Here is a 24,169-nt window from a genome sequence, read left to right as displayed (position 1 = left end):
CACACACTCTAAGCCCTTCTAAGTTCAGGCAGAAATCAAAGCAAATATTTGCCCCTACAACAGATATTTTGTATTACACAACAAAGACTGAAGCCAGTTACAGATTTCTAAAACACAATCTGGTGTGCAGCTTGCAGGGAGTCTCCCACGGTGCTGAAGCTGCTGTTAAGTGGCTTGTCCAGGTGAACCACCCCCCACAGGGCAGAATCCACCTCCTGTGATAGGGACAGGCTTGTCAGTCTCGACCCCACCTTCTCCAGTCCATCTGAAAATAGAGAACATCAACGTTTGTTGGTTTGTTCTTTGTTTGTTGGTTGTTTGTTGGTTGTTTACTAGTGTTGGGAATTGGTTAAACTCTCATAATTGATGATTGCTTCATTACAACCGATCAATCATCGAAAATAATTGGTTAGCGTAATTTATGATTTTTTCCTGCTTATTTTTGTTAATGCACACAAACATAAAGAAAAAACATGTAGTTCTTTGTATTTTTTGTAAATTTCACATCTTGAAAGGATGACTAGTATGTTAGGAACATACATTTCTTGGGGTCTTTGAGATAAATTCAATCATGACTTGGAACGAGCTTGTACTGCTCATGAAATGTAACAGACAAAACCAACCTTGGGAAAAATATTGTTAATGCAAAAAGTGTTCCAGAATTGTTTGTGTTCGATTATGAGAAAACATGATCGATTGCTTGGTCGTTTAGTCACTGCAACCAATCTTCGATTATTTCAATTAATCGGACCACCACTATTGTTTACTAGGGCTGCAACGAGTCCACTATGCGGTAGATACTATAAATACCATGAACATAGGGTATACAATAGGAGTATCTTTCATGAGTACCAGGTTTCCCTAGCTGATATTTTGTTCATTATCTTCAGTCATATAATAACAAAATGAATTATTTGACATGTTTTGACCACGATGACACTGTTAATTTATTATGACAATGATCAGTGACCATATCATCATAATATATATAATACATAAGAGTGTAGGCTATTATTCTGCATGGAGTGGATAAGAGGTCAATTGAAGTAAAACATTTTTTTAAATCCAGAATTTTAACTACATCATATTGGACTGAATGTGTGTGGTTTTACTTCACTTTTTGCAATATTCAAGCAATATCAAAGTGAGGGACACCAGAATTGGGCTTCACACATTTCACGCTGGACATTACATAATGAAATCGGGACCCATCAAACCAGTGATTGACATGGTGAGCAACAGTACTGACCGATCAGGTACAAACAAGTCAGTGACGATTAATCCATTGGTAACCCACTCTAACCCATGGTTGAAAATTGAATGAGTGTTTGTTTGTTTGTTAGTTTGTTTGTCATATTCTTGTTTCATGCTATAGATGCCACTGGAGAAAACTGGGCCCAGATTTTCGAAGCTCTCTTAGCGCTATGATAGTCGTAAGTTAATGTTAATGTATGGCACTTACGACTATCTTAGCGCCAAGAGAGCTTCGAAAATCTAGGCCCAGGAGTATTCCCCAAGCTCTCTGAGTATGTTCCCTGATTTGTGGGCACCATGGTCTGGTGTTTTACTGAACCTTCACCTTGGTTAACACCCACACAGCTGAGCTGACACTTTTGTCACACAGAAATACTTTTCAATGGAGGTGTAAACCCAACGTTACACATGCACCCATGCTACCCATGGAGTAGAATTGCCCTCCAGTAACTCATGCTTGTCTTAAGAGGCGTTTAACGGGATCAGATGGTCAGACTTGCTGACTTGGTTGACACATGTCATTGCATCCCATAAATCGATGCTCATGCTGTTGATCACCGGATTGTTTAGTCCAGATTAGATTATTTACAGACTGCTGCCAAATTGTTGAATGCAGCATTAAACAACGAAACAAATGCACTCAGTACTCACTCATTCACTCTGGCCGCACAATGAGTTTTGAGCAACATGAGGTAGCACTTACTTGCTACTGAAAGCAGAGCAGAGTTGTTCCCCTTGAATACTAAGGCTGGTCCGCTAAGAACTGGGGGAAAGGAGAAAGCAGCTCCCTGGATCTCAACCAGAGTGGCATTGGACCCAGACACAGTTCCTTTAATTGTGATGGGTCCCCCGCTAGTCTGTATCGTCACGGGCAACAAGACAGCAGAAGGATCCTGGGATGGTATCTTCATGTTTTACATCAACCTGGAAGGAAGCAAGCAATGGATGAATCAGTGAGTGAGTGAGTGTTATTATATTGCAGTCAAAAAAGTAACGTTACAACATTGGTTCAGTGTGTTAAGGTTCGTTTATTATTTAATACCACACACAGCAATCTTTCAGCTATATGACTGCAGACTATAAATAATCGAGTGATTGATGTTGTGAAAAAAACATCTGATTATATTCAGAGGCCCAGATAAGCTGCGTATCCGGGTAAAATACGCATATAAAATTTCCAATTACGCATTGAAAAATAATTGTTGCGTACCAATTACGCATTTAAAATGTTAGATACGCAAAAAGTTTAAAACAAATGCGTACGGAATATATTAATAAAAATCGCTTGCGTAATGGAAAAGACATCGATTGCTATCAATTGCAAGTTGTACTGTTAGTATAGGACTAGTGTTGTACTGTCAGTATAGGATGAGTGATTTTTTATGAAATCATTTCCATTATATTTAAGTTGGTTTTGATTAGGTGTGACATAAGGTAGAACATACCTGCTTAGTTAACTTACTCAATGACATAATACTTAGGTGAGTAAAATGACTGAAATACGTGAAATATGTGAAATACGCACATATTTGAAAGCGGTGGGTAACGGAAAATGAAATACCCACTCAAAATTCATAATACCCACTCCAAAAAAATACAGTGGGTACAGTACCCACATGAGCTAAATCTTATCTGGAGCTCTGATATTAGTATACCATATGGTGTCATGGTTTGTGAGCCGATTCATCTGGCGCTCCCAAAAAACTCAGGTAGAACTGAAGAAACTGATTTTTGACATTGGTAATACTAGTATTGAGAAATACTACCACATTTTTGCTAATAATACAGTTTAGGTTAGTTTAGTTCTGAATGATACATCATATTTACTGGAAACAACATCATCCATGCTAATCTCCAGGTCTACCTCCTTGGCTGGTACAGGTGAGCTGACGAGAATGAGGTAGAGGTAAGTTCACCCTCAACCTTTGGCTTAGTTCCTTGCCTTGTACAGGGGAGTTAACAACAGGGAAATTCTCCACTCACCTTCAGGCCTGCCTCCTTGGATAGTACAGGTGTGTTAACGACTCACATCTCGGCCATTGCACTTCAATAGTACAGGTGTGTTAACGACTCACATCTCGGCCATCCCACTTCAATAGCACAGGTGTGTTAATGACTCACATCTCGGCCATCGCACTTCAATAGTACAGGTGTGTTAACGACTCACCACTAGGTGATCCCACTTTAATAACACAGGTGTGTTAACGACTCACATCTCGGCCATTGCACTTCAATAGTACAGGTGTGTTAACGACTCACATCTCGGCCATATCACTTCAATAGCATAGGTGTGTTAAAGACTCACATCTAGGCCATCCCACTTCAATAGCACAGGTGTGTTAACGACTCACATCTCGGCCCTATCACTTCAATAGCATAGGTGTGTTAACGACTCACATCTTGGCCCTCCCATCTCTATAGCACAGGAATAGTACAAGTGATTTAATCACTTACTTCCAGGCCTGCCATCTTGACTAGCACAGGTGTGTTAACAACTCACCTCTAAGTCAGCCTACTGAGATAGTACAAGTCATTTAATCACCTACTTCCAGGCTAGCCTCTCTGGCTAGTACAGGTGTGTTAACAACTCACCTGTAGGTCATCCAACTTAGATAGTTCAGGTGATTTGATCACTTACCTGTAGGCCTGCCTCCTTGGCTAGTACAGGTGTGTTAACGACTCAACTGTAGGTCATCCAACTAAGTACAGGTAATTTGATCACTTACCTGTAGGCCTGCCTCCTTGGCTAGTACAGGTGTGTTAACGACTCAACTGTAGGTCATCCAACTTAGTACAGGTGATTTGATCACTTACCTGTAGGCCTGCCTCCTTGGCTAGTACAGGTGAGTTGACGAGATTGAGCTGTGGCTGGTCACCAGATGCCTGGTTGCGCAGGTAGCCGACCAACACAGCTGCGTTCAGGTACCTCCCCGCGTTGCTCAACGATGCACCTGGAAATGATTGTATTGGAGTTGTCTTCAGTGTACTTCAGCAATATTCCAGCATGATCGCAAAGTTACCACATGAATTTTGAAACCAATACATTTAGCATGACAACAACCATGTTATAATGATAATTCATGAATTTATATAGCGCATGATTCACAGTCCTATGCTCTGTGCGCTTAGCAGAACAGTCTTTAATTGTGACTTGAAAGATTCAAGTGAAGAGGCAGATTTAAGGTTTTCGGGTAGACAGTTCCATTTTTCCAGAGCTGCATATTTGAATGTTCTCTTGCCAAAAGTTGAAGTCTGAATTTTTGGAATGATGAAAAGTTTTTGCTTTTGTGATCCGAGAGGTCTCAGAGGAGGACAGATGTTGAGTAGTTCAGCGAGGTACGGTGGAGCAATTTTGTGAAAACACTTGTAGGCATACAGAAGTATTTTATAGTCAATGTGGAAAGAAACTGGCAACCAATGGAGATCTTTCAGTAATGGGGTTTGACGTCTTTTGATCTGTTCTTTAGTGGCATTGAGGTGAGGTGAGGTGAAATTGGGTTTTACGTCGTGCTTGAGAATATTTCGCTTATATGACGACGTGCATGCGTGTGTATGTGTATGTGCGGCTGCTTGTACTAGCCCAGACTGAAGCTGGTTTTATAGTGCTAGCCCACTGAGATACCATGCCGCAGTGAAGCATGAATACCCCACTCAGACACAGTATACTGACTCCGAGCCGACCAGTCCTTGTTGTACCCATTAATGGCAGGGACCAACAAGTGCCATATTTTAACGTCTTTCGGTATGACGCGGTCAGGGATCGAACCCCCGACCTGCCGCTCTCCGGGTGGACGCTCTAACCACTACACCACGGAGGCGGTTGTAGTGGCATTGACAAGTAAACAATTACAATAGTCCAATCTGGATAAAATATGGGAAACAGTCAGTTTTTGTGCAGCAGGTCTGGTGAGGTATGGACGGATCTTTCCGATGTTTCTGAGATGATAGTTTGTAGTCTGGCACACGAGAAACATGGTGATTCATACTCAGCTGTAGGTCAAACAGTACACCCAAATTCTTTAATTTTGCTGGTGTTATAACTGTTATAACAACCATCACAACATCGATAATCAACATCTATACTGATAAAAAGAAGTAAGGGAACACCTGATCCTTTCATATCACTAAATTCATATCACAATCAATGAAAAATCAACTTTTTGTAAAGTACTCAAATAACAAATAATCACCATTATAAATCATGACACTGTAATATGCTAGTGTTCATAATTCTTTATAACTACATTGGAATTAATTTACATCTAATATATAGACAGATAACAGTGTGGCAGATGTAGACTATCTTAATAAGCTCCAGAACATACTGTATAGAACTGCATCTCTTAAGCATGGCAAAATGTTTTGATTATAGGGCTGAGTCTGCGACAGTACAATTGTAATCCCAAATATAACATATGTTAGATTTGACCACTTTCTAAATGGCATTGTGTATTCCTAGCTTTCAGCCATGGAAGCCGTGCCAATTTACACTTATCAGAGGGGAACACAAAGTCCGCAGTCTTGACTACCAGTTGTCCAACTTCCATTTTTGTGGAAGCCACGACGGATGAGCGGGTTAGGCAGCTGACTTTGTGTGCTGACGATTAGAGCCTGACTCTGAGGGTGTGGGTTCGTATCCCGGATGGGACTCAACCCGACAAAAGTATTAGAATGTGTACTTTACGAAGAAAGTGTAATCCCAAATTGACATATGCTACATTTGATCGCTTTCTAAATGGCATTGTGTATTCATCGATTATTTACAGACCGCCGCCATATGGATGGAATATTGCTTGGTGCGGCGTAAAACTAAACTCACTCACTCACTCAGTAGAATCTAAGCAGTTCAAAGCAGCTAGAACCTTCCTCACTAACTCAATCTAAGGTATTACCATATGTTGTGAGCTGGACACTCTTGGAGGCACCGGCTGCGATGGCCGAAGCCAGACTTCCCAGGCCCTCTCCTAAACTGACCAGTGGTTTTGTCTCTGGACTCAGGGCATTGGCCAGGGCAGGTGCGTTTATCTGCAACAAGTTACATGCACATCAACATCAGCAGCCTTGGCACCAAACACAACAGCATCTACACCATCTACAACAGCATCTACACCATCTACAACGGCAGCAACATCCTGATTATGAAGCAAGTTATGGTGAAGCAGAATGGGGTGTAAAATTGTTCACATGATTTTGGCACGTTTAACAACTGAAGTGTTTTCACTAATCTGGACTCTCCTGGTTGTGAAATGCTACTCAACTGAGATGCTATGTTGTAATTTAACCCAAAAATGTTGCATTTAACTTTTATTGCAACCAAACAGAAACCTTTTAACCCAGGCATAACGGGACACCTCAAAATGAACGCACCGCTCCAAACAGACTGGTTCCCTTGGTGAGATCCACAAACTGCTGAGCAATCTCCTCGGCAACACGAGTCTGTGCTTCTATCGTGCTGGCTCCCAGGTGAGGCGTGGCAATTACCTTCGGGTGCTTCACTATGGGAGAGTCTTTCGGGGGCTCCTGGTAAAAACACAAGCGAATAGGTGAGTGGGTGGGGATAGGTAAGTCAGTAGGTGAGTCTGTAATTGGGTGAATCAGTGAAGACTTGAGATAATGTTTGGGTGAGTTTTCCAAAATTCCATGCATTTGTATAGTAGTGAATGACAAGTATGACTTGTGACTAACCTACGTTTTAACTCATCTATTAATTATTTGCTTAAAGTATAACTTGTGACTCACCTCCGTTTTAACTCATCTATTAACTATTTGCTTAAAGGTCACATGCAACCAAAAAATCAAACATAATTAAAACACAATTATCACTTATTCATGACATATAATATACATTGCTGGTTATGAAAAAACATATAAACAAAATTATAAGCGTACAATCGCAAATCAAAAGTGCAATATTGTGTACTTGGGTTTACTTCCCAAGAAACGAAGCAGCCGGGATACCGAACCCAGTCAGAGCGGGTGGGTATGCACTCAAATGTAACGGCTGCTTCATTTGCAGATGCCCTCACGGCTCATTGTGTGTGTATATATAGAGATGTTGGGTTTTGTAAATACATGCTCATATTTTGTGTATAACTTTTTTAAACAATCAACAGACATCATAACATGTCATGTGTTCAAGTATCACACCTGCCTGTCTGTGTAATTACATAATGTGACAGAGACCGAACTCGGGCCATAAATCAATGCATTTTGTTTATGGTGTATAGCCTGATTGGTGTTAAGTTCAAATTGCATGTGGTCAGTGATAGCAGCTGTGTATTGAATATTGTCATTAGCAGACAGGCAGGCAGACACACAGGTGTCAATAAAACAAGACATTGAGTTTTGTGTGTGACAACGACATATCTATATCACAGTTAGAAATTCTGTCAACGCTAAATAATGACATTGCTTTCAAGTATCGAACTGAGAAAGTGACTCGGTAAGAAGAACGTGTGGTGAAATAGACAAATGAAATTATATAAACAGTTAATTTACTGTCATAACATATAAAAAGCTCGCGCCTGTGAGATTTAACAAAACATTAGAAAAATAGCTCACACCAAAGCCTTCACCGAGTATTCACCGGACAACCCGCTTCCAAGCTGCGCGAACCTATTTCACTGTGCATGTGCTATGAGCGCAGCCCAGCTGTTGAAACCAGTTTTCCCCCGAAAAGTCTGAAACGAAACGTCTGAACTCCGATTTCACGCGGGTTTTTTCATCGCGTTATTTTTCAACTTTATAAGTTGAATTTGCATTTTTGACGATTTGTTTCGGTAAGTCCATACCGAAAGGTATCAGAATCTGCAAATTTGTGTTTTACGTATCATGTGACCTTTAAAGTATGACTTGTGACTCACCTACGTTTTAACTCATCTATTAATTATTTGCTTAAAGTATGACTTGTGACTCACCTACGTTTTAACTCATCTACTAATTATTTGCTTAAAGTATGACTTGACTCGCTACGTTTTAACTCATCTATTAATTATTTGCTTAAAGTATGACTTGTGACTCACCTACATTTTAACTCATCTATTAATTATTTGCTTAAAGTATGACTTGTGACTCACCTACGTTTTAACTCATCTATTAATTATTTGCTTATGTTTATTAAAGTGAAAGCAAGGGAACAAATGAATTCCAAATTATCATTTCATGAGTTTGAAATTACATATTCTGTGGTCCTGTGCTCAAAGCTCAGGTCACAAATCAGTGAAGTTAAGCAGCGTCGAGCTCGGAGAGTCCTTGGATGGGTGACCGTGTTTGGCAGCTTGACTCCTGAGAGTTTCTAGGACTTGAGCCCTGCCCCACAACGAAGCACATGTGACACATGTGGTCTCACCTTAGGCAAGTGAGTTTGTTCAAAATTGTCTCTGTTCACCCAGCAGGAAAATGGGTACCCGGTGGAAAAAGTCATATGACTATAACCTTCTAGCGCCTAACAGGCAGCTCGGGTTATCCGGGGTAATAATGTGCTGTGCCATGATTGTTAGCTCTATGAGCATACCTAGTGTGGAGTTTGGCGCTATATAAATGGACACATTATTATTATTATTATTATTTATTCTTCAATTGTGAAGATGACTTGAAGCACTCATAAAATGACCCAGCGTGTCCAATGTGAATCCAGTGACAACAGTTACCTCCACAAATACGTCCAGACCGGCTCCAGCACACTGCCCCGACTCCAGAGCCCGGAGCAGGGCATCCTCATCAATGATGCCCCCCCGGGCACAGTTGACCACTCGCACGCCCTTCTTACATGCACTGAACACTGTGTCGTTTATCAAATCTGAAACAGGAAAATAGTAACTTATAACATGACACCCTTCGAACACACAGGGATGCAAAGGGAGCATGGGGTTTGTAGAAGATGGGACATGTGGGGGCGTGGGCGCACGGTTGGGCTTATTAATCTTGTTGCCTAATCAGGGTTCGAAATACCCCATATATTAGTGCACCATGGCACGGTAAATACATGTATTGAAATGGCACATATACAAAATTTTCCCGGAGCCCTTATGGTACACCTAAGTTTTTAGAGACATAACTCACCTTTAGTCATTTAATCAAAAACAAAACACTTGCGCAAATGACAAACAAGTAAAAACATTTATTGACTTTGTCTGCTTAGGGGCCGTTCATAATTTATAGCACACACGCACGCACACGCACACTCTTGTTAAGTTATAAAACACTTTTAAATCATCCAAGATTATGGAATGATATTAATGTTCATAGAATTAGCAGCTTAATGATGAAACCCATGTCGTGCCAACAAAATTTTATTCTCACCTATTTTGGCAATCTTTGCTTAGTTTCTACATTCAAATGTTGGGCTAGTGAATTATTTTGTAGGCTACTAACTTTCAGGCATAGCTAAGCAGGGCTGGCTAGCAAAATTTGGAAACTATTTCACACTGCTCATACCTGTACATAGGCTATCAATAGTCATAGCACTACAGTAGTTTCGTACAATGGGAATCAGGGCGAGTATAAAGACAACAATGGAAACTGAAACCTATTTGTTCACCTACTTTTTGTCTGTGGGATGAGAGGAGTATGAACGGTGATGTAGTCGACTTGAGGCCAAATTTGTTCCATAGGCAGCCATTCAACATCCCACTCGGAACACACATCAGCTCCGATAATCGGGTCGTATCCTATCGTCTGGGGAGAAAAATATTGTAGCATCAACTAACACAGAATCATACAGCTGTATACTGATTGGCCATCTACCTACAACATGTCCTACGAATTGATACGTTGCGTACACACAATTCACAATGATCACTGTATGGCTATCTTGGTATCTATGTCACAATCTCAAATCAAAGATAATAAGAATCATTTTGATATTTTACTCCCCTTAAACAAATGTTTTCAACGCACTGAAGGTTTTGTTGAATTACTGTATCGAAATTTGCAGAATAAAAAAGTTCACCCAGGGCAACCTTATATGGAGGTATCCTCAGGTCTTCATGAAGGGATAGGAGTGAGTGAGTGAGTTTAGTTTTACGCTGCACTCAGAAATATTCCAGCTATATGGAGACGGTCTGTAAAAAATGAAATCTGGACCAGACAATCCAGTGATCTACAGCATGAGCATCGATCTGCGCAATTGGGAACCGATGACATGTGTCAACCAAGCCAGCGAGCCTGACCACCCAATCCCATTAGCCGCCTCTTACGACAAGCATGGGTTACAGAACATGCCGAAGGTTCATTCTAACCCGGACCTTCCCAGGTTGTTCAACATTGGAAGAGTCCCAAAGTTACACAAGTGATGCAGGTCCTTAGATCTATTTACTTGAAACCAAGCAAACCAGGGATCAACAATCATAGGTTCCTGTAGTCTGTCTCACTGTCCCTGAACCACATTATTTTCCCTTCCTCCCACTGGCCCCAGCTCCTTCTTCATTGCTAAATCCTAAAATAAGGCAAGTCTCAAGGATTTAACTTGAGCCCTGCATTTCAGGGTCCCTGGGACTCATACTCTTAATTTTCAGGGGTCCTGGACAACAAAATGGGGGTCCTGGACAACAAAATGGGGGTCCCAGACACTTAAATATTATTATTAATATGGTTAATGTATTGTGCAGCATGATCACTACATTAATTGTTACAGTAATTAAATTGCAAATAATACCATAACCCAGCTAGAAGCAAACTCAGTGATAATTTATTGTTACTTGATTGGAATTTTTACAACAAGTATTTGGACTTTTTCAGCGTCCCTGTGGATGCACGCTAACAGATTTAGTTGCGTCCACTGTCAATTTTTATATGTATAGGACGTAGGAATTTGCGTCCCGCAAATCACTGAGTCTATATTTCCTCAGTTTCTGATTCTCCCTTGTCACTGTGGCTCATTTTCAATTTAAACTTGTTTGATTCTATCAAAATTATGTATATTCTGAGACTACGCATTAGTCTGTTCCTGGTGTGCTCAAGGGAAGCAACTCTGTACAACAAAATGTCTCAGACTACAGGGGGGTCCACGCCCCAACAAGAGCATGAGTAAGTCTGTTACCCTCATTCCAAAGGACTGCATTCTTTGTGCCACTTCCTTTCCTATTCTCCCCAGGCCAATGATTCCCAGTGTCTTGCCGTTCAGTTCCGATCCCATGAACTTCTTGCGGTCCCACTTTCCTTCTTTCATGGACTGAGCAGCTAAAGACAGCTCCCTGAAACATCATCATAATCAAATAACCTCCAACAAGATTTCCTAACTATAGTCATGCCAACCCACAATTTCTGTAAGGGGGAATAAATTTAAATAAATTATGAGTTCAAGCATTTCTCTTCAGCAAATGGTTGTATTGAGGACCGTTCATAATTTAGGGCTAGGAGGGGTGATGATGATATTTATGGAGAAGCATGTACAATGTGAATGACCACCCCTAAAATATATGTACAAAATAAGTGACTCCCCCTGCATGTCATGTACAAAATCAATTACCCCCCCTCCCCATAATTTCTTAGCACAATTTTAAACATATTTTATGTACAACATTGCTGACCCCCAACACACACACACCCCCAGTACAAAATTGTGTACAAAATTGATGATGCCCCCTAGCTCCCCAGAACAAAATGGGTGACCCCCTCTTAGACAGTTTAAGAAAACAAGACTTTGACTACAGACCTCACATTAAATAAAACAATTTTAAATTAATTTTGAATATGTCAAAGAAGTTAACCTAAACCAAATTGAGAGCTTTTATACACATTTTTGCAACATATTTTGTATCCCATTTCACCACCATCATTACTTCCAACTGATGAAGCTCACCTGGTCATGGCTATAACAAGGGTACAGGTGTGTTCTGCAGCACTCAGTGTGTTCCCGCCAGGTGTGCTAAAACAGAGAAACTACTGTCCACACAACCAGTAACTTACAGTACAGTATGTCAGTTGAATCAGTGTTTGTCATTTCAATGGGGAGGGCTTGCTTGATGTATATTTGACTTAAAACTACTTAGATAAAACCCACAAGTGAGTGAGTGGGTTGGTTTATATGTAGCTGTGGGAAATATTTAAGCAATGTAACAGGAATGGACACGAGGAATGGGCTTCACACACTGTGTGTACAACTCATGCAGTAAGTCACATGTTATATTTAGGATTACACTTTCTCAGTAAAGTACAGATTCTAATACTTTTGTTGGGTTGAGTCCCATCCAGAACAGGAATGGATGCTAGGAATGGGCTTCACACGCTGTATGTACGACTCATGGAATTACACGTTATATTTGGGATTACATTTTCTCAGTAAAGTACAGATTCTAATAGAGTTCCATCCAGGATTCGAACCCACTCAGAGTCAGGCACCTAATTGCCAGTGTGTAATCACACCTAAATGCCAGCACACAAAGTCAGCCATCTAACCCACTCAGCCACCCGAGGCTTCCACTGACCCTGAGGTCACCGTGTGGATTCGATGTAGTATGATTATAATATAATTTATATGAATTGGATAGTATAAAATGAACATGATTTATTTTGGCTCCACATCAATGGTCTATGGTAGAGGTTGATTCAAAAACTGCTGCCAGATCTTCGCTGTGCTACCCAAGGCAACACAATACCCATCTTACCAATTTCAAGAACGACAGTGAGTGAGTGAGCAAGTTTAGCATTACGCCGCTTTTAGCAATATTCGGACAATATCACGGCGTACGACACCACAAATGGGCTTCACACATTGTGCCTATGTGGGGAATCGAACCTGGGGCTTCAGCATGACGAGCGAACGCTTTAACCACTAGGCTACCCCACTGCCCCACAAAAAAGACAGAAAAAAAGGCAGTTTACATTACTGTAGCACTTGGTTTTACGTATCATGGCCGACCTAAGTCACATATGATGTCATGAGTGCAAAAGGTCACTTACTTGCTAGCGGAATATGAATAATGCCAGAAGCAGAGATAGCAGAAGATGTTTTTTGCAATTAAAATATAAACAAGAAGACAAAGTCATCAATATCCCCCGCAATGGCAAAATACTCTTCATTATTATGTCTACGAGTTGTCAAATATTTAGGTGTGTATATAGAAAAGTGGAAATAGAGTATTGAAAGGTTTTTAAAGTTCTGCTCCAGAAAGGAGCACTATCACCAATTTCAGTCTATGTCACACTTGTTGCCATGGAAACGCCAAAAATATTATATTCAGAATTCCAAAACTACCAAAAAGGAACCAGTACACCACCAGATCTATGTATGTGCCAAGTTTGGTGAAGAAATATTGAACGGTTTTAGAGTTCTGCTCCGGAAAAGAGCACTACCACTAATTTCAGGCTAAGTCAAAACTTGTTGCCATGGGAACGCCAAAAATATTTTATTCAGAATTCCAAAACTACCAAAAAGGAACCAGTACTCCACCAGATCTATCTATGTGCCAAGTTTGGTGAAGAAATATTGAACGGTTTTAGAGTTCTGCTCCGGAAAAGACAAATGTGCACGGAAGGACGGATTGACGCACGGATGGAGTCCATTTAAATACCCCCCGCAAAACACGTTGCGGGAGATAATAATAATATTTTTGCATAAAAAAATTGGGGTACATGTTTCTGATGACTTTATCAGTCACCCAGTCAGTTGCATTCTCTTCCCACAGAGGTTACTCCTGTCATATCTTCCTACGTAACCTCTGTTCTAATACGGCCCTTTCATGGTGTGAGCGTTCAAGACTCGTGATTGGAGACAATCAGATTTAGTTGTGCAATCAGCGACGTTGTTTCAAAAGTGATCATTCGCAAGGCCTCGGTAATTTCCGTATACTTCGAGAAAACTAAACCTCTTCCCCTGCGCGATGCGCAAATGTTTCCTCTAGACAGAACTCAGTCATGTTATGGCGGATCAGTGGCGTCTCCATCGCCCTCGTTGACAACGGACAAGCTAGCCATTAAACGTCTTGTGTGTAACATCAACACAAGTCCCCGGCAGATGGGGGATATTTGTGGCTTCACATTTGCTTGTGTTAGTCAAGTTGAATCTAAGTCGATGTAACACGTGTTCTGATTGGATAGAAAGAAGGGAGATAATTCGTTTTGCGATCTTTTGCCGCTAGGGGATTTTAAGAGAACCTGGAAATATGGCCGTATTAGAACAGAGGTTACGTAGGAAGATATGACAGGAGTAACCTCTGTGGGAAGAGAATGAGTCAGTTGTTGCAGTCATCTATTAGTAGATGATGACACATACTTCATGACGATGACCCCTCTCCGAGTCGCGGCCTGACAGTCGATGTTGTCCACACCAGTCCCTGCTCGACCAATGATCTTCAGGTTTGATGCAGCATTTATAACATCAGCCGTGACCTTGGTCGCTGACCTTACTATTAAGCCATCATATTTCTGAAAAGATAAATCAATGAATAGATTTAGTTTGAGAAAATATTTAACAAGACAATTGTACTAAAAAAAATATAATGCAAACTCTGTCCTGTGTACAAGTCACCTTGGTCCAGATTGACCATGAAAAAGTCCACTTTCACAAATAACTTGGATTAGACCAGGGGAACCAACGCTATCACAATCTGCTGACCTAGCAGGTTGTTGTTACTATAAATACAAACCATGTTTACAAGTTAGACTGACTGACTGACTGACTGAGTTTGGTTTTACGCCACTTTCAGCAATATTCCAGCAACATCACGGCGGGGGACACCAGAAATGGGCTTCACACATTGTGCCCATGTGGGGATTCGAACCCGGGTCTTCGCCGTGACGAGTCAACGCTTTAACCATTAGGCTACCCCACCGCCCCCTAATAGATGTCGACCTCCAAATGGGCAAGGTACAAGGAAATTTGTTTCTCCTTCCAAGATTTAAAAGTGGTGAATATTTTCAGTTCAAACTCTGATGAGGCTAAAATAGTTCCTTGGCTTTTTTCAACCCTTCTTTGAGGAACTTTTACAAGTTGTCAAAGTTATCAATCCTCCAACGTCACCACAAAGCCCTACTTAAAAAATTATTGAAAATCCAAGTCCTATGGATAGTCAACTTCTTTATCGTATCATAATGAATGCGATGTTTAGACGTTCACTTGTTTGATATTGACTTGTGTTAGTATCTATACCGAAACGCTGCATTCATTGCCAGAAGGAAGTTGACTATCCACAGAACTTGGCGTTCCTTCTCGCAATGCTGTTTCTTGTTCACAAATCGGTGATAGCACAATGAAAATATTGACTGGCATACAACATTTTGGCTTTGGAGGAAGCACTTATAAGGAATACTTATAGATTAGTACCGACATTATGGCATTTAGGCAAGAGGTGCTGCTTTGACCACTGGGTGCTGGTTTGGAAAAGACGTGCTTATTTCAGCAATGGTGCCTATTTTGCAAAGTGTGTTTATTTCAGTAAGTCATACTTATTGAATGCTCAATTGATCAGGGGGTACATATTTTGGTGAGGCGTGCTAATATGAAAACAGGGTGCCTAATTCAGCAAGTCATGCTTATTGGAATGCATATTTGAGCAAAGGGTGCTTATTTTGGCACAGTGTGTGTATTTGAGTATGTGGTTATCAGCTTTGAGGCAAAGTTAAATTAGTGGGGCAAATTTCTTTGAGTCGGAGTTGCTTTTGTGAACAGGGTACTCATTACTATAGTTGTCTATAGTTACTATAGATGTAAACAAACCTCTCCACTGTTTTATACTGGGGCAGCATAGTTGGCAAATAAGATGGATCGGTTTACATGATGGAGACATTGTGGATTCCAGTAATCAGCGGCTTTAGCTTGTGCTTTCCAGTCTTGTTATTTGTCAACAACACTATTACTCGTTGTTTGAGCTGTTTATGTTGTTTAAGCTTAAGCAATTTAAACAACAGATGATGCAGCAAAAAAATATAATGTAGATTTTGTTTAGCAATTAAGATTCAATTGACTATCCAAAATAGATAGGCCGTTGTAATAAATAGTTGATAGGACAGTTTGTCAGGTCATCACTGCACTCGCATCACACAACATGTCATCACACAACATGTCATCACATCAACTTTTATGGAGCAAGCCTTTACACTGTGGTTTTACCAAATCAGCAGTATTGTCAACTGGCGTTATTGCGAGGGATGACTGTACTAAGCTGCTTTTGTCTCTCCAGATGTTGGACAAGAGAAATACACTTATGGATTTCAATTATGTTTATATTTCATCACTTATTATGATAATCAACATCTGGTACACAAGAAAAAAAAATATATTAGCAGTTGCTGAGCTGCATGACCAGATGCGATGTTTGAGCAGTGAGTATGTACCATTTAATGCCGGAGTTGCCCTTCCCAGAGTGGCCCCTGAACACTTAAGTGTTCCCACACTGGCCTCTCTTAATCCAATCAGCTTAATTACCAACAGTGTTGGACTAATTGCAGAGGCGTGATACTTTGAAAAAGCTTTGAATACCATGAAGAAGAAAAAACACAAAAAACCACAGAGTGTTTTACGATATATTTACATTATTCATGTCCATGGCTGTACACATACATATCCAGTCATATCACAAGTCACATATCACACGTCAATACACGTTTCAGTAGAGTAATGATCCACAAGCTAACAAATAGGAAGCCATGTCCCTCTCGCACATCATGTATTCAAGTCCAAGCTGGTAAATCTGATTGTTCATTCCTGTAACACGTCGTCGTTTAGCTGGTTGATGTTCACCTTCAAGTTGGAGAAGATATGCAGATCCGTTTAGATTATCTCACTATGTACTCTGAAGTTATCCCTTTGCTAACAGCATCAGCAGTCACCTTCTACTTAGCAGCAGATTAACTCTTTGTTTTGACAAATTATAAGTTGTCCCAAATTGGCCCCCACGTTCACACCTTCTTAAAGAGTTGTCCCGGAGTGGCCCCTGAATTTGGTTGTTACGTAATAGACCAGGGGGCCACTCTGGGAATACACCAGTATGTACAGTCACGTGCCATACATGCTTCTGTGACATGAACAGCTCTGTCCCTAATGGATTCTGATTTAAAATCATCAAAATTCTGCAGCAATATTACTAATAAACACTTCAGGTTGAAACCATAAGAATGTATAAAAGTGAGAAATATATATTTCAAACTTTCATTTAATGGGAGGATTCGCATTTTGTATTAGTGTCACACGTTAAATGTTTTGTCATCATTCAAAAGTAAAATTTGAGAGAAAGTTTAAATATTATGAAAACTAGTGAACTGATTTATTAAAAGGACAATTTTGATATATTTCAGTAATTCTGCAGTAATGGCAACATTTTCTGAAAACCTTTCCATAATGGTGGAATCACAGAATTCCTCTGGGACTGATTCCATATTGTTTAAGAAAGGATGCATAGTTTTATAGTCAGTTAATCAGCCAATCATTCAGACTATGTTTTCAAATACTTTAGAAAGGCCAATCATGTTCTCATATCAAGAATTTTTGCTCATTACAGACACATTCAGAAAGAAAAATTTACACAAGCCAGATGTGTTTGAAATATAGTAAGTACTTGCAAATACAAGAGCAAAGTCTACGATGTTTCCCCTCAAAGGCAAAACTGAACATACAGTCGAAGCTGTCAAAACCGGCAGCTGTCCAATCCGGCAAGTTGTCAACATCGGCATAAAATCTCAGTCCCGTCCATGGCTAGTACATTTATCATCATTTAAAAGCTCTGCAATCCGGCAGCTGTCAATTCCGGATCTCAGCATGAAATGAGCCACCCGAATATGTCTTTATACAGTAATCAGCACTGTCTAATCCAGCGCATGGCAAGGAGTCAGTAATCCTGTATTGAAACCACATGGTTGCCGACAAAGATAATTTAATCTTAGTTCAGTATGGGTGAACTTGTACATGTGATTAGTGAATTGAGAGAACCACCTTATACAACAATGTATATATATGAGAGTGATAAAACTGGTTTAGTTCTAGTTGTAGGTAAACCATGTCAGCTCTACATTTAGACAGCTTCCACTGTATTCTTATGCTGAGCTGGTAATTAAACTTTGCTGTACATGTATTTCATGTTAATTTTCAAAACTGAAACAAAACATTAATAAAAATAGAATATTCAACTTCATTTTAACTTGTAATTCAGCAATTTATTTTTTCACTTTGACACACTTCAGGGGATACTGTAGCAATTACATATCAACCACCTTTGGTATTGTTTTTCCAAACAAACTATTTGGGGAGGTTCTGGAGGTAGATTCATGGCGTTCCAACACTAATTTGAAACTAATATATACAAAGACTATAGAATTTGTATATGACATGCAATAGTACCAAAAATACTAGATATAGCCCTTGAAAATTATTAAAGCATTGGAAAATAAATATTTATGCAAATCTCTTTGATCTTTAAAGGCAAACATGCTGTCCTGTAGTGGCTTCTGAATAATATCAGCATACCAATGACATAACAAGATAACGCTTTTGAAGGAAGCAATAATAACACTAAACACAATGAACTTAATGGTAAGGAGACAACATCATCACAATACTATTGATCTGTTTGTTGTACCTGTTTAAAAACAATGCTTTTGTGCAGATTTTAAGGGTATGAAATATTATTGATGCTGTATTTTATATGGCATGTGATAATAAAAGCCAGAAAAAGGCACCAGAATAACACTGTCATCAAGCCCATTACATGTCAGTGTTTCCAATGTGTTACACAGCTGTATAGAATGTAATGGTGCTGTTACAGCTGGGGGGGGAGGTTATTATTTATCCATGATGGAGGGAGTAGCTGCTGCTTTAATGAATAAATATCAGGTGACTGTTTAATGGTCATATCATAGAAAGAGCTGACATAAATGTTATAGTGTTACCTAATATGTATATACTGAGAGGAACAAATGAAGGATCACAGGACTGAGTGAGTATGGTTTTACGCCGCTTTTAGCAATATTCCAGCAACATCACGGCAGGGGACACCAGAAATGGGCTTCACACATTGTACCTATGTGGGGATTCGAACCCGGGTCTTCGGCGTGACGAGCCAACGCTTTAACCGTTAGGCTACCCCACCGCCCCGAAGGATCACAGGAAAATTCAAGTGTTCCTTTGATATTTTCCAGTTTTCATCACCAGCTTTGAATAGCGCTGTGGTAATGAAAACTGGAAAATAATAAAGGAACGTTTGAATTTTCCTGTGATCCTTTTTTTTTCTCTCAGTATATATATATATACAATGAGCAGTTGTGGTTACCACGGTTACACATCCAACGCACTATGACAATACTGTCATGTGATTTTAAAATTAAACTGAATTTTTTTAAGTGAGTGATTTGGGGTTTTAATGCAATAACTGTATTCCTGATCTCAGAGTATGTTGGAAGAAATCTTACATGAAGGTCTCTGACGTGAAACCGACGAGGGCAGGTACCGTGTTGACACACGTCCACTAACAACCATGGCACACATGGATTCAAACCCACAATCACAGGTTTTCTCACCGACAACTGCAACAGCTCACACCACTGGACCACCAAAAAATTCAAAATTTTAAGGATTTCACCACAGCGTATTTTTAAAGAAACATCATAATATGAATTATTAAAGTTCCAAGCACAACGGCAACTCAAACAACAGTTCTGCTGCAAAGCGGGACATTTTAATTCATTTACATGCACAGTCATGTTATCAACATTTTAACACTGAACTGAATTTTCTTCACAACTTCAACACTATTTTTAAATTAGAGATATGAAGTAGCACTAATTTATCCATTAAATAAGGCAATTATTAACTTTCAAATACAAGGACATATATTTAGTTACAATTAAAAAGGTTTTGTGTGCAAGTTATGTTTATTCAAAGTAACCCGTGAAGGTCCGGGTTAGAATATTGATCTTCAGTAACCCATGCTTGTCATAGGAGGCGACTAATGTGATCGGGTGGTCAGGCTCGCTGACTTGGTTGACACATGTCATCAGTTCCCAATTGCGTAGATCGATGTTCATTATGTTGATCACTGGATTGTCTGGTCCAGACTCGATTATTTACAGACCGCAGCCATATAGCTGGAATATTGCTGAGTGCGGCATAAAACTAAACTCACTCACTCACTATTCAAAGTATGCTTCCATGATATTTATGTCTACAATGAACAACTTTTAAATTTTGCAAAAAGTATGAATCCCTGAGCTCTTGTGCATCATTTTATCTGAAATACATAATTAATGGAATACTGTAGGAGTCAATTCTTTTTTTGAGAACATTCTCTTGACCTATAGAAATGTAGTGCTTCAAACATGCATCATGTGTATATATGTGTATATGGCATATTGTATAAATGTTTATTATCTTTATAAATTTAATCTTCTAATCCTCTTATAAGATTACTTGGCAGAAGATAGATAGATAGATAGTGAAGTGGGAATTATTTTTGTTTCAACAGACATTTCTTTTCCATATAGCTTTAAGTACTTTTATTTCATTATCTCAAAAATTAAAAGACAAAAAAAACCCACAACATCGGTTGCATCAGCCTAAATATGCCAAGTCAGCAATGTCATGATGTCCTAAGACGGAGTTCAGTCAGCTGGCAGAAAAATCAATTACGTTTCACAATATAAAAACAAGAAGATGATGAAATCTTAGCTCTGATAAAACAGAGAGACTTGCTGACACTATTTTCGGAAGACACGTCGTCGACAAATTCCGTGCAAGTCATTGACCTGCTCGACTGAACCCTAACTAATTTATCTCAAACAATGTTGAGGAAATCTTGAGCGCATCGCCCAGTGTAGACTGGTGCCCAGTCAACAATAGTGTGGCCCGGGGACTTGACCTAAATATCAGCTGATTGATGATGAAATCTTTCCAGGGGGGTTTTCTGTGTACTATTATCCAGTAACTATTCTCATCAACTTCAACCTTCTATCGATTAAATTGTAAGGCGCATCTTTAATGTTTCTTCAAGCCACAAAAGCTTCCAAATGCAGTTATTACTGTAATTTATTGTGAAAAGTCCGAACAGTTTATGTCAGATAAACAAACTGGTTTTTTTTGTTTTTTTATTTTAACGTTTTTATTTCCCAGTACATGTTTACATGACATTATAATTATGAATAGATATTCACATATACAAGACATACATAAATAGATAGTATTTACAACAAAAAACTGTTGGTAAAAGAAAACCACAGTCCAGCACAACTAGTTTGACAAATATTGTAAATTCATTTTTATCAAAGGTGATTGGTTGAACAAACAAAATTAGTATTGACACCAAACAAAATAATAAACATGCTTCAAAGATATACAAAACAAGTACAACCTAATATCAATGGGCACAGCTTGGACCATACTAATTTGACTTAGCTGAGAGCCGCGATGCAGTCCTATACTGTATAGGAATAAATTTGACTAAGTGTCCATTAAATAAATTATATATATCACACTACAATAATGGGTAGGGAAAACTTCTGTGACACACTGGTTTATCTGTGACTGTTTTAAATGTTTTATAACATCTACCAGCACGAAAAGAGCAAATCAAAATTTTTACAAATCAGCTGGCATTGAAGAATGATCAAATAAATTAAAAGTAGTTGTCCATCGAACATAATAATTTGCATATGTAGGTCATTGTCAGTGTAAACTTCCACTCTAAGTATGTCAACTCACCGGTATTTCTGCGAGTAATTCCTCTTTTGACAACTTGGTATTTTTAATCACTTCGATTCCATTATTTTCCAAGATCTTCACACATTTTGGGTCCACTTCATCGCTAATAAGAACTTTGCGTAGTGCAATAACCATTTTGCTTGGGTCGGTGTTCTGTCAACGTAACAGGTGGTCGTATGTGACAGCGTGGTGACAGTTTTCCAACAGACAACGAAATAAGGGTTCCGCGGCTTATATACTCGGCGCGGAGCGATATTGCATCAAAGTGATGAAACTTAACAATTGATAAACAAAATGCATAATTGAAAAATGTTTTATGTAACTCCCACTTGATACGTGAAATGTATTAAAGTTGGATGAAAGGGATATCGATCATTTTCACATTGTTTATATAAGGACTATATTCCTGGCGTATGTATTGTCAAACTGTGTGTCACGTGCGTTCTTTCTTACAATGAAAATTGCTGATGGAAATTTCACGTGGAAACATGTCGTGATTTTCGACATATAATTTAGTGTTTGAGACGCCGTGCTTTGCTTTGCATGCATAAATACGTAGGGAACTGTGCAATAATATGTATGTATTATTGTCAAAAGATTATTTGAATATACAGAGCTATTTACACATCGATTGATATTGACATTTTGAATGAATATATTGACGTACGAGCAGTTGGTGAGTCACTCTCTTTCACGAGGCATAGATAAGTAATCCTACTAGTTATATCAATAACAGCAATATTAATGATGATGATAAGATAAGCGATGATGATGATGTTACATGATTCTGAGGTTCGAATGCCGTAATCGCCGTAGTATTTGATGTTCCCCCGACACTTTTAGCACCATTACTCAGACGGAAGTCTCCTTATTTTAATGTTTATTATTAATTTATTTTTTATTACATAAAATAGCTGTAGAATCGGTAAAATAATAGCCTCATCGTTACCATCAAACGTTTAGTTTCATCAACGTTTGATCTAAATGATCGCTACCGTTCAATCTCTGAAGAAAGATTAAAATCGTTTTAAATAAATAAATAAATAAATAAATAATAAAAATAATGTTGGTGAATCCAACATCCGGACATGCGTCTTCGTGTCAAGTGATTTTATTATAGGTTTATACACTATAGCTCAGCACCTAATTTTCACCTGTGTACCCATTACTCTTTATCTCTATTTGACTTTGAATGGTTTGTATTTGGGGACCCCAGTTGGCTTGCACTTGTTTTCGGAGTACAGGCAAGAAACTTATTTGAGCTCAGTTGTGTTGTGTCGTTGGTTTAAAAGAAAATTGTGTTGGTCACAACAAGTGACCATTGTGACGTCATATATAGCCATCCCTGGATCGGGATAGTAAGGGTACAAGTCCACGATAAATGTAGGCTTTATGTTATTAACTCTCATGATCGTTTGTATTCGATACGATTCTAGTGCATGTACTGGTTAGCTATCTTTCAGAGGCACTCTAGAAGTTGTAAGTAATAGGCATGGCAAGTCTTTGTGGATGATCAACTGCATTATTATACAAAAGCGACGATTCGGTATATAGAGAATCTCACCCAAGTGTCTACTGATATCAATTATATCAACACGAGTTGATAAAGTTACAAATATCCGAGGCTTGCCGAGGATATTTTTACCTTTATCAACGAGTATTGATATAATTGATATCAGTAGACACGAGGGTGAGATTCTATTTATCATCAAAAATCATTCTTTGTGTAGTTTCCAATGAAAAATGCACATCTCTCAACATTGTACTACCATTAGACTTGCAGTTCAGCGATGTCATAGCATTGTGACGTCACCAAGTTCATGACGTCATAACATTGTCAGGGCATTGTACAAAATCTACTGTCAAAACGAGATAGGAGATATATGATCTCAAATAAGCGATATCTCCTGTGGAATACAGTTTTGGATGATAATATACAATTATAGACTCTTGTAGAGGTCGATATCGGTTTTTATTGACCTGAGTAAAACAATATCGATATTAACAGGGCCATACCGCTGATTTGACACTATGCATCTTACTCAAAAGAAACAGTAGCGGTAGCGTGGTCGAGAGGTTGAAGGGTTGGCTTGTCATGCAGAAAGTCTGGGTTCGATTCCCAACATATTACGCTGTATTGAACTCGCTATCGTGCTATCGGGCGATGTTTGCATTGAATATAATGTTAAGTGACGTAAAACATTTTCGCCCATATTTTATTTTATATAACCTGGTTTAAAGGAAGCATTTCACAAGTTAGAATTTGAATAATGTCTGGATTACGTAACCTGA

At 39.1% G+C, this 24,169-nt stretch overlaps 1 protein-coding gene across 1 annotated transcript; it reads right to left on the bottom strand.

The window, feature by feature from the left end:
* Positions 1-55: 55 nt before the first annotated feature.
* On the bottom strand, positions 56-22,095 carry LOC124276788 (D-3-phosphoglycerate dehydrogenase-like). Its single transcript, XM_046712438.1, has 11 exons — positions 21,878-22,095; positions 14,468-14,619; positions 12,056-12,121; positions 11,294-11,447; positions 9,798-9,930; positions 8,904-9,052; positions 6,622-6,774; positions 6,147-6,279; positions 4,069-4,205; positions 1,958-2,178; positions 56-265 (listed from the first exon to the last, which is right to left on the bottom strand). The coding sequence occupies exons 1-10, from the start codon at positions 22,010-22,012 to the stop codon at positions 2,107-2,109; spliced, it is 1,284 nt and encodes a 427-aa protein (XP_046568394.1). The 5' UTR covers positions 22,013-22,095; the 3' UTR covers positions 56-265; positions 1,958-2,106.
* Positions 22,096-24,169: the final 2,074 nt, after the last annotated feature.

This window comes from Haliotis rubra, unplaced genomic scaffold (genome assembly GCF_003918875.1).
Source record: "Haliotis rubra isolate DU_JTF1 unplaced genomic scaffold, ASM391887v1 Scf213, whole genome shotgun sequence".
NCBI classification, from domain to species: Eukaryota; Metazoa; Mollusca; class Gastropoda; order Lepetellida; family Haliotidae; genus Haliotis; species Haliotis rubra.
This window is presented reverse-complemented; position numbering and strand designations above follow the sequence as displayed.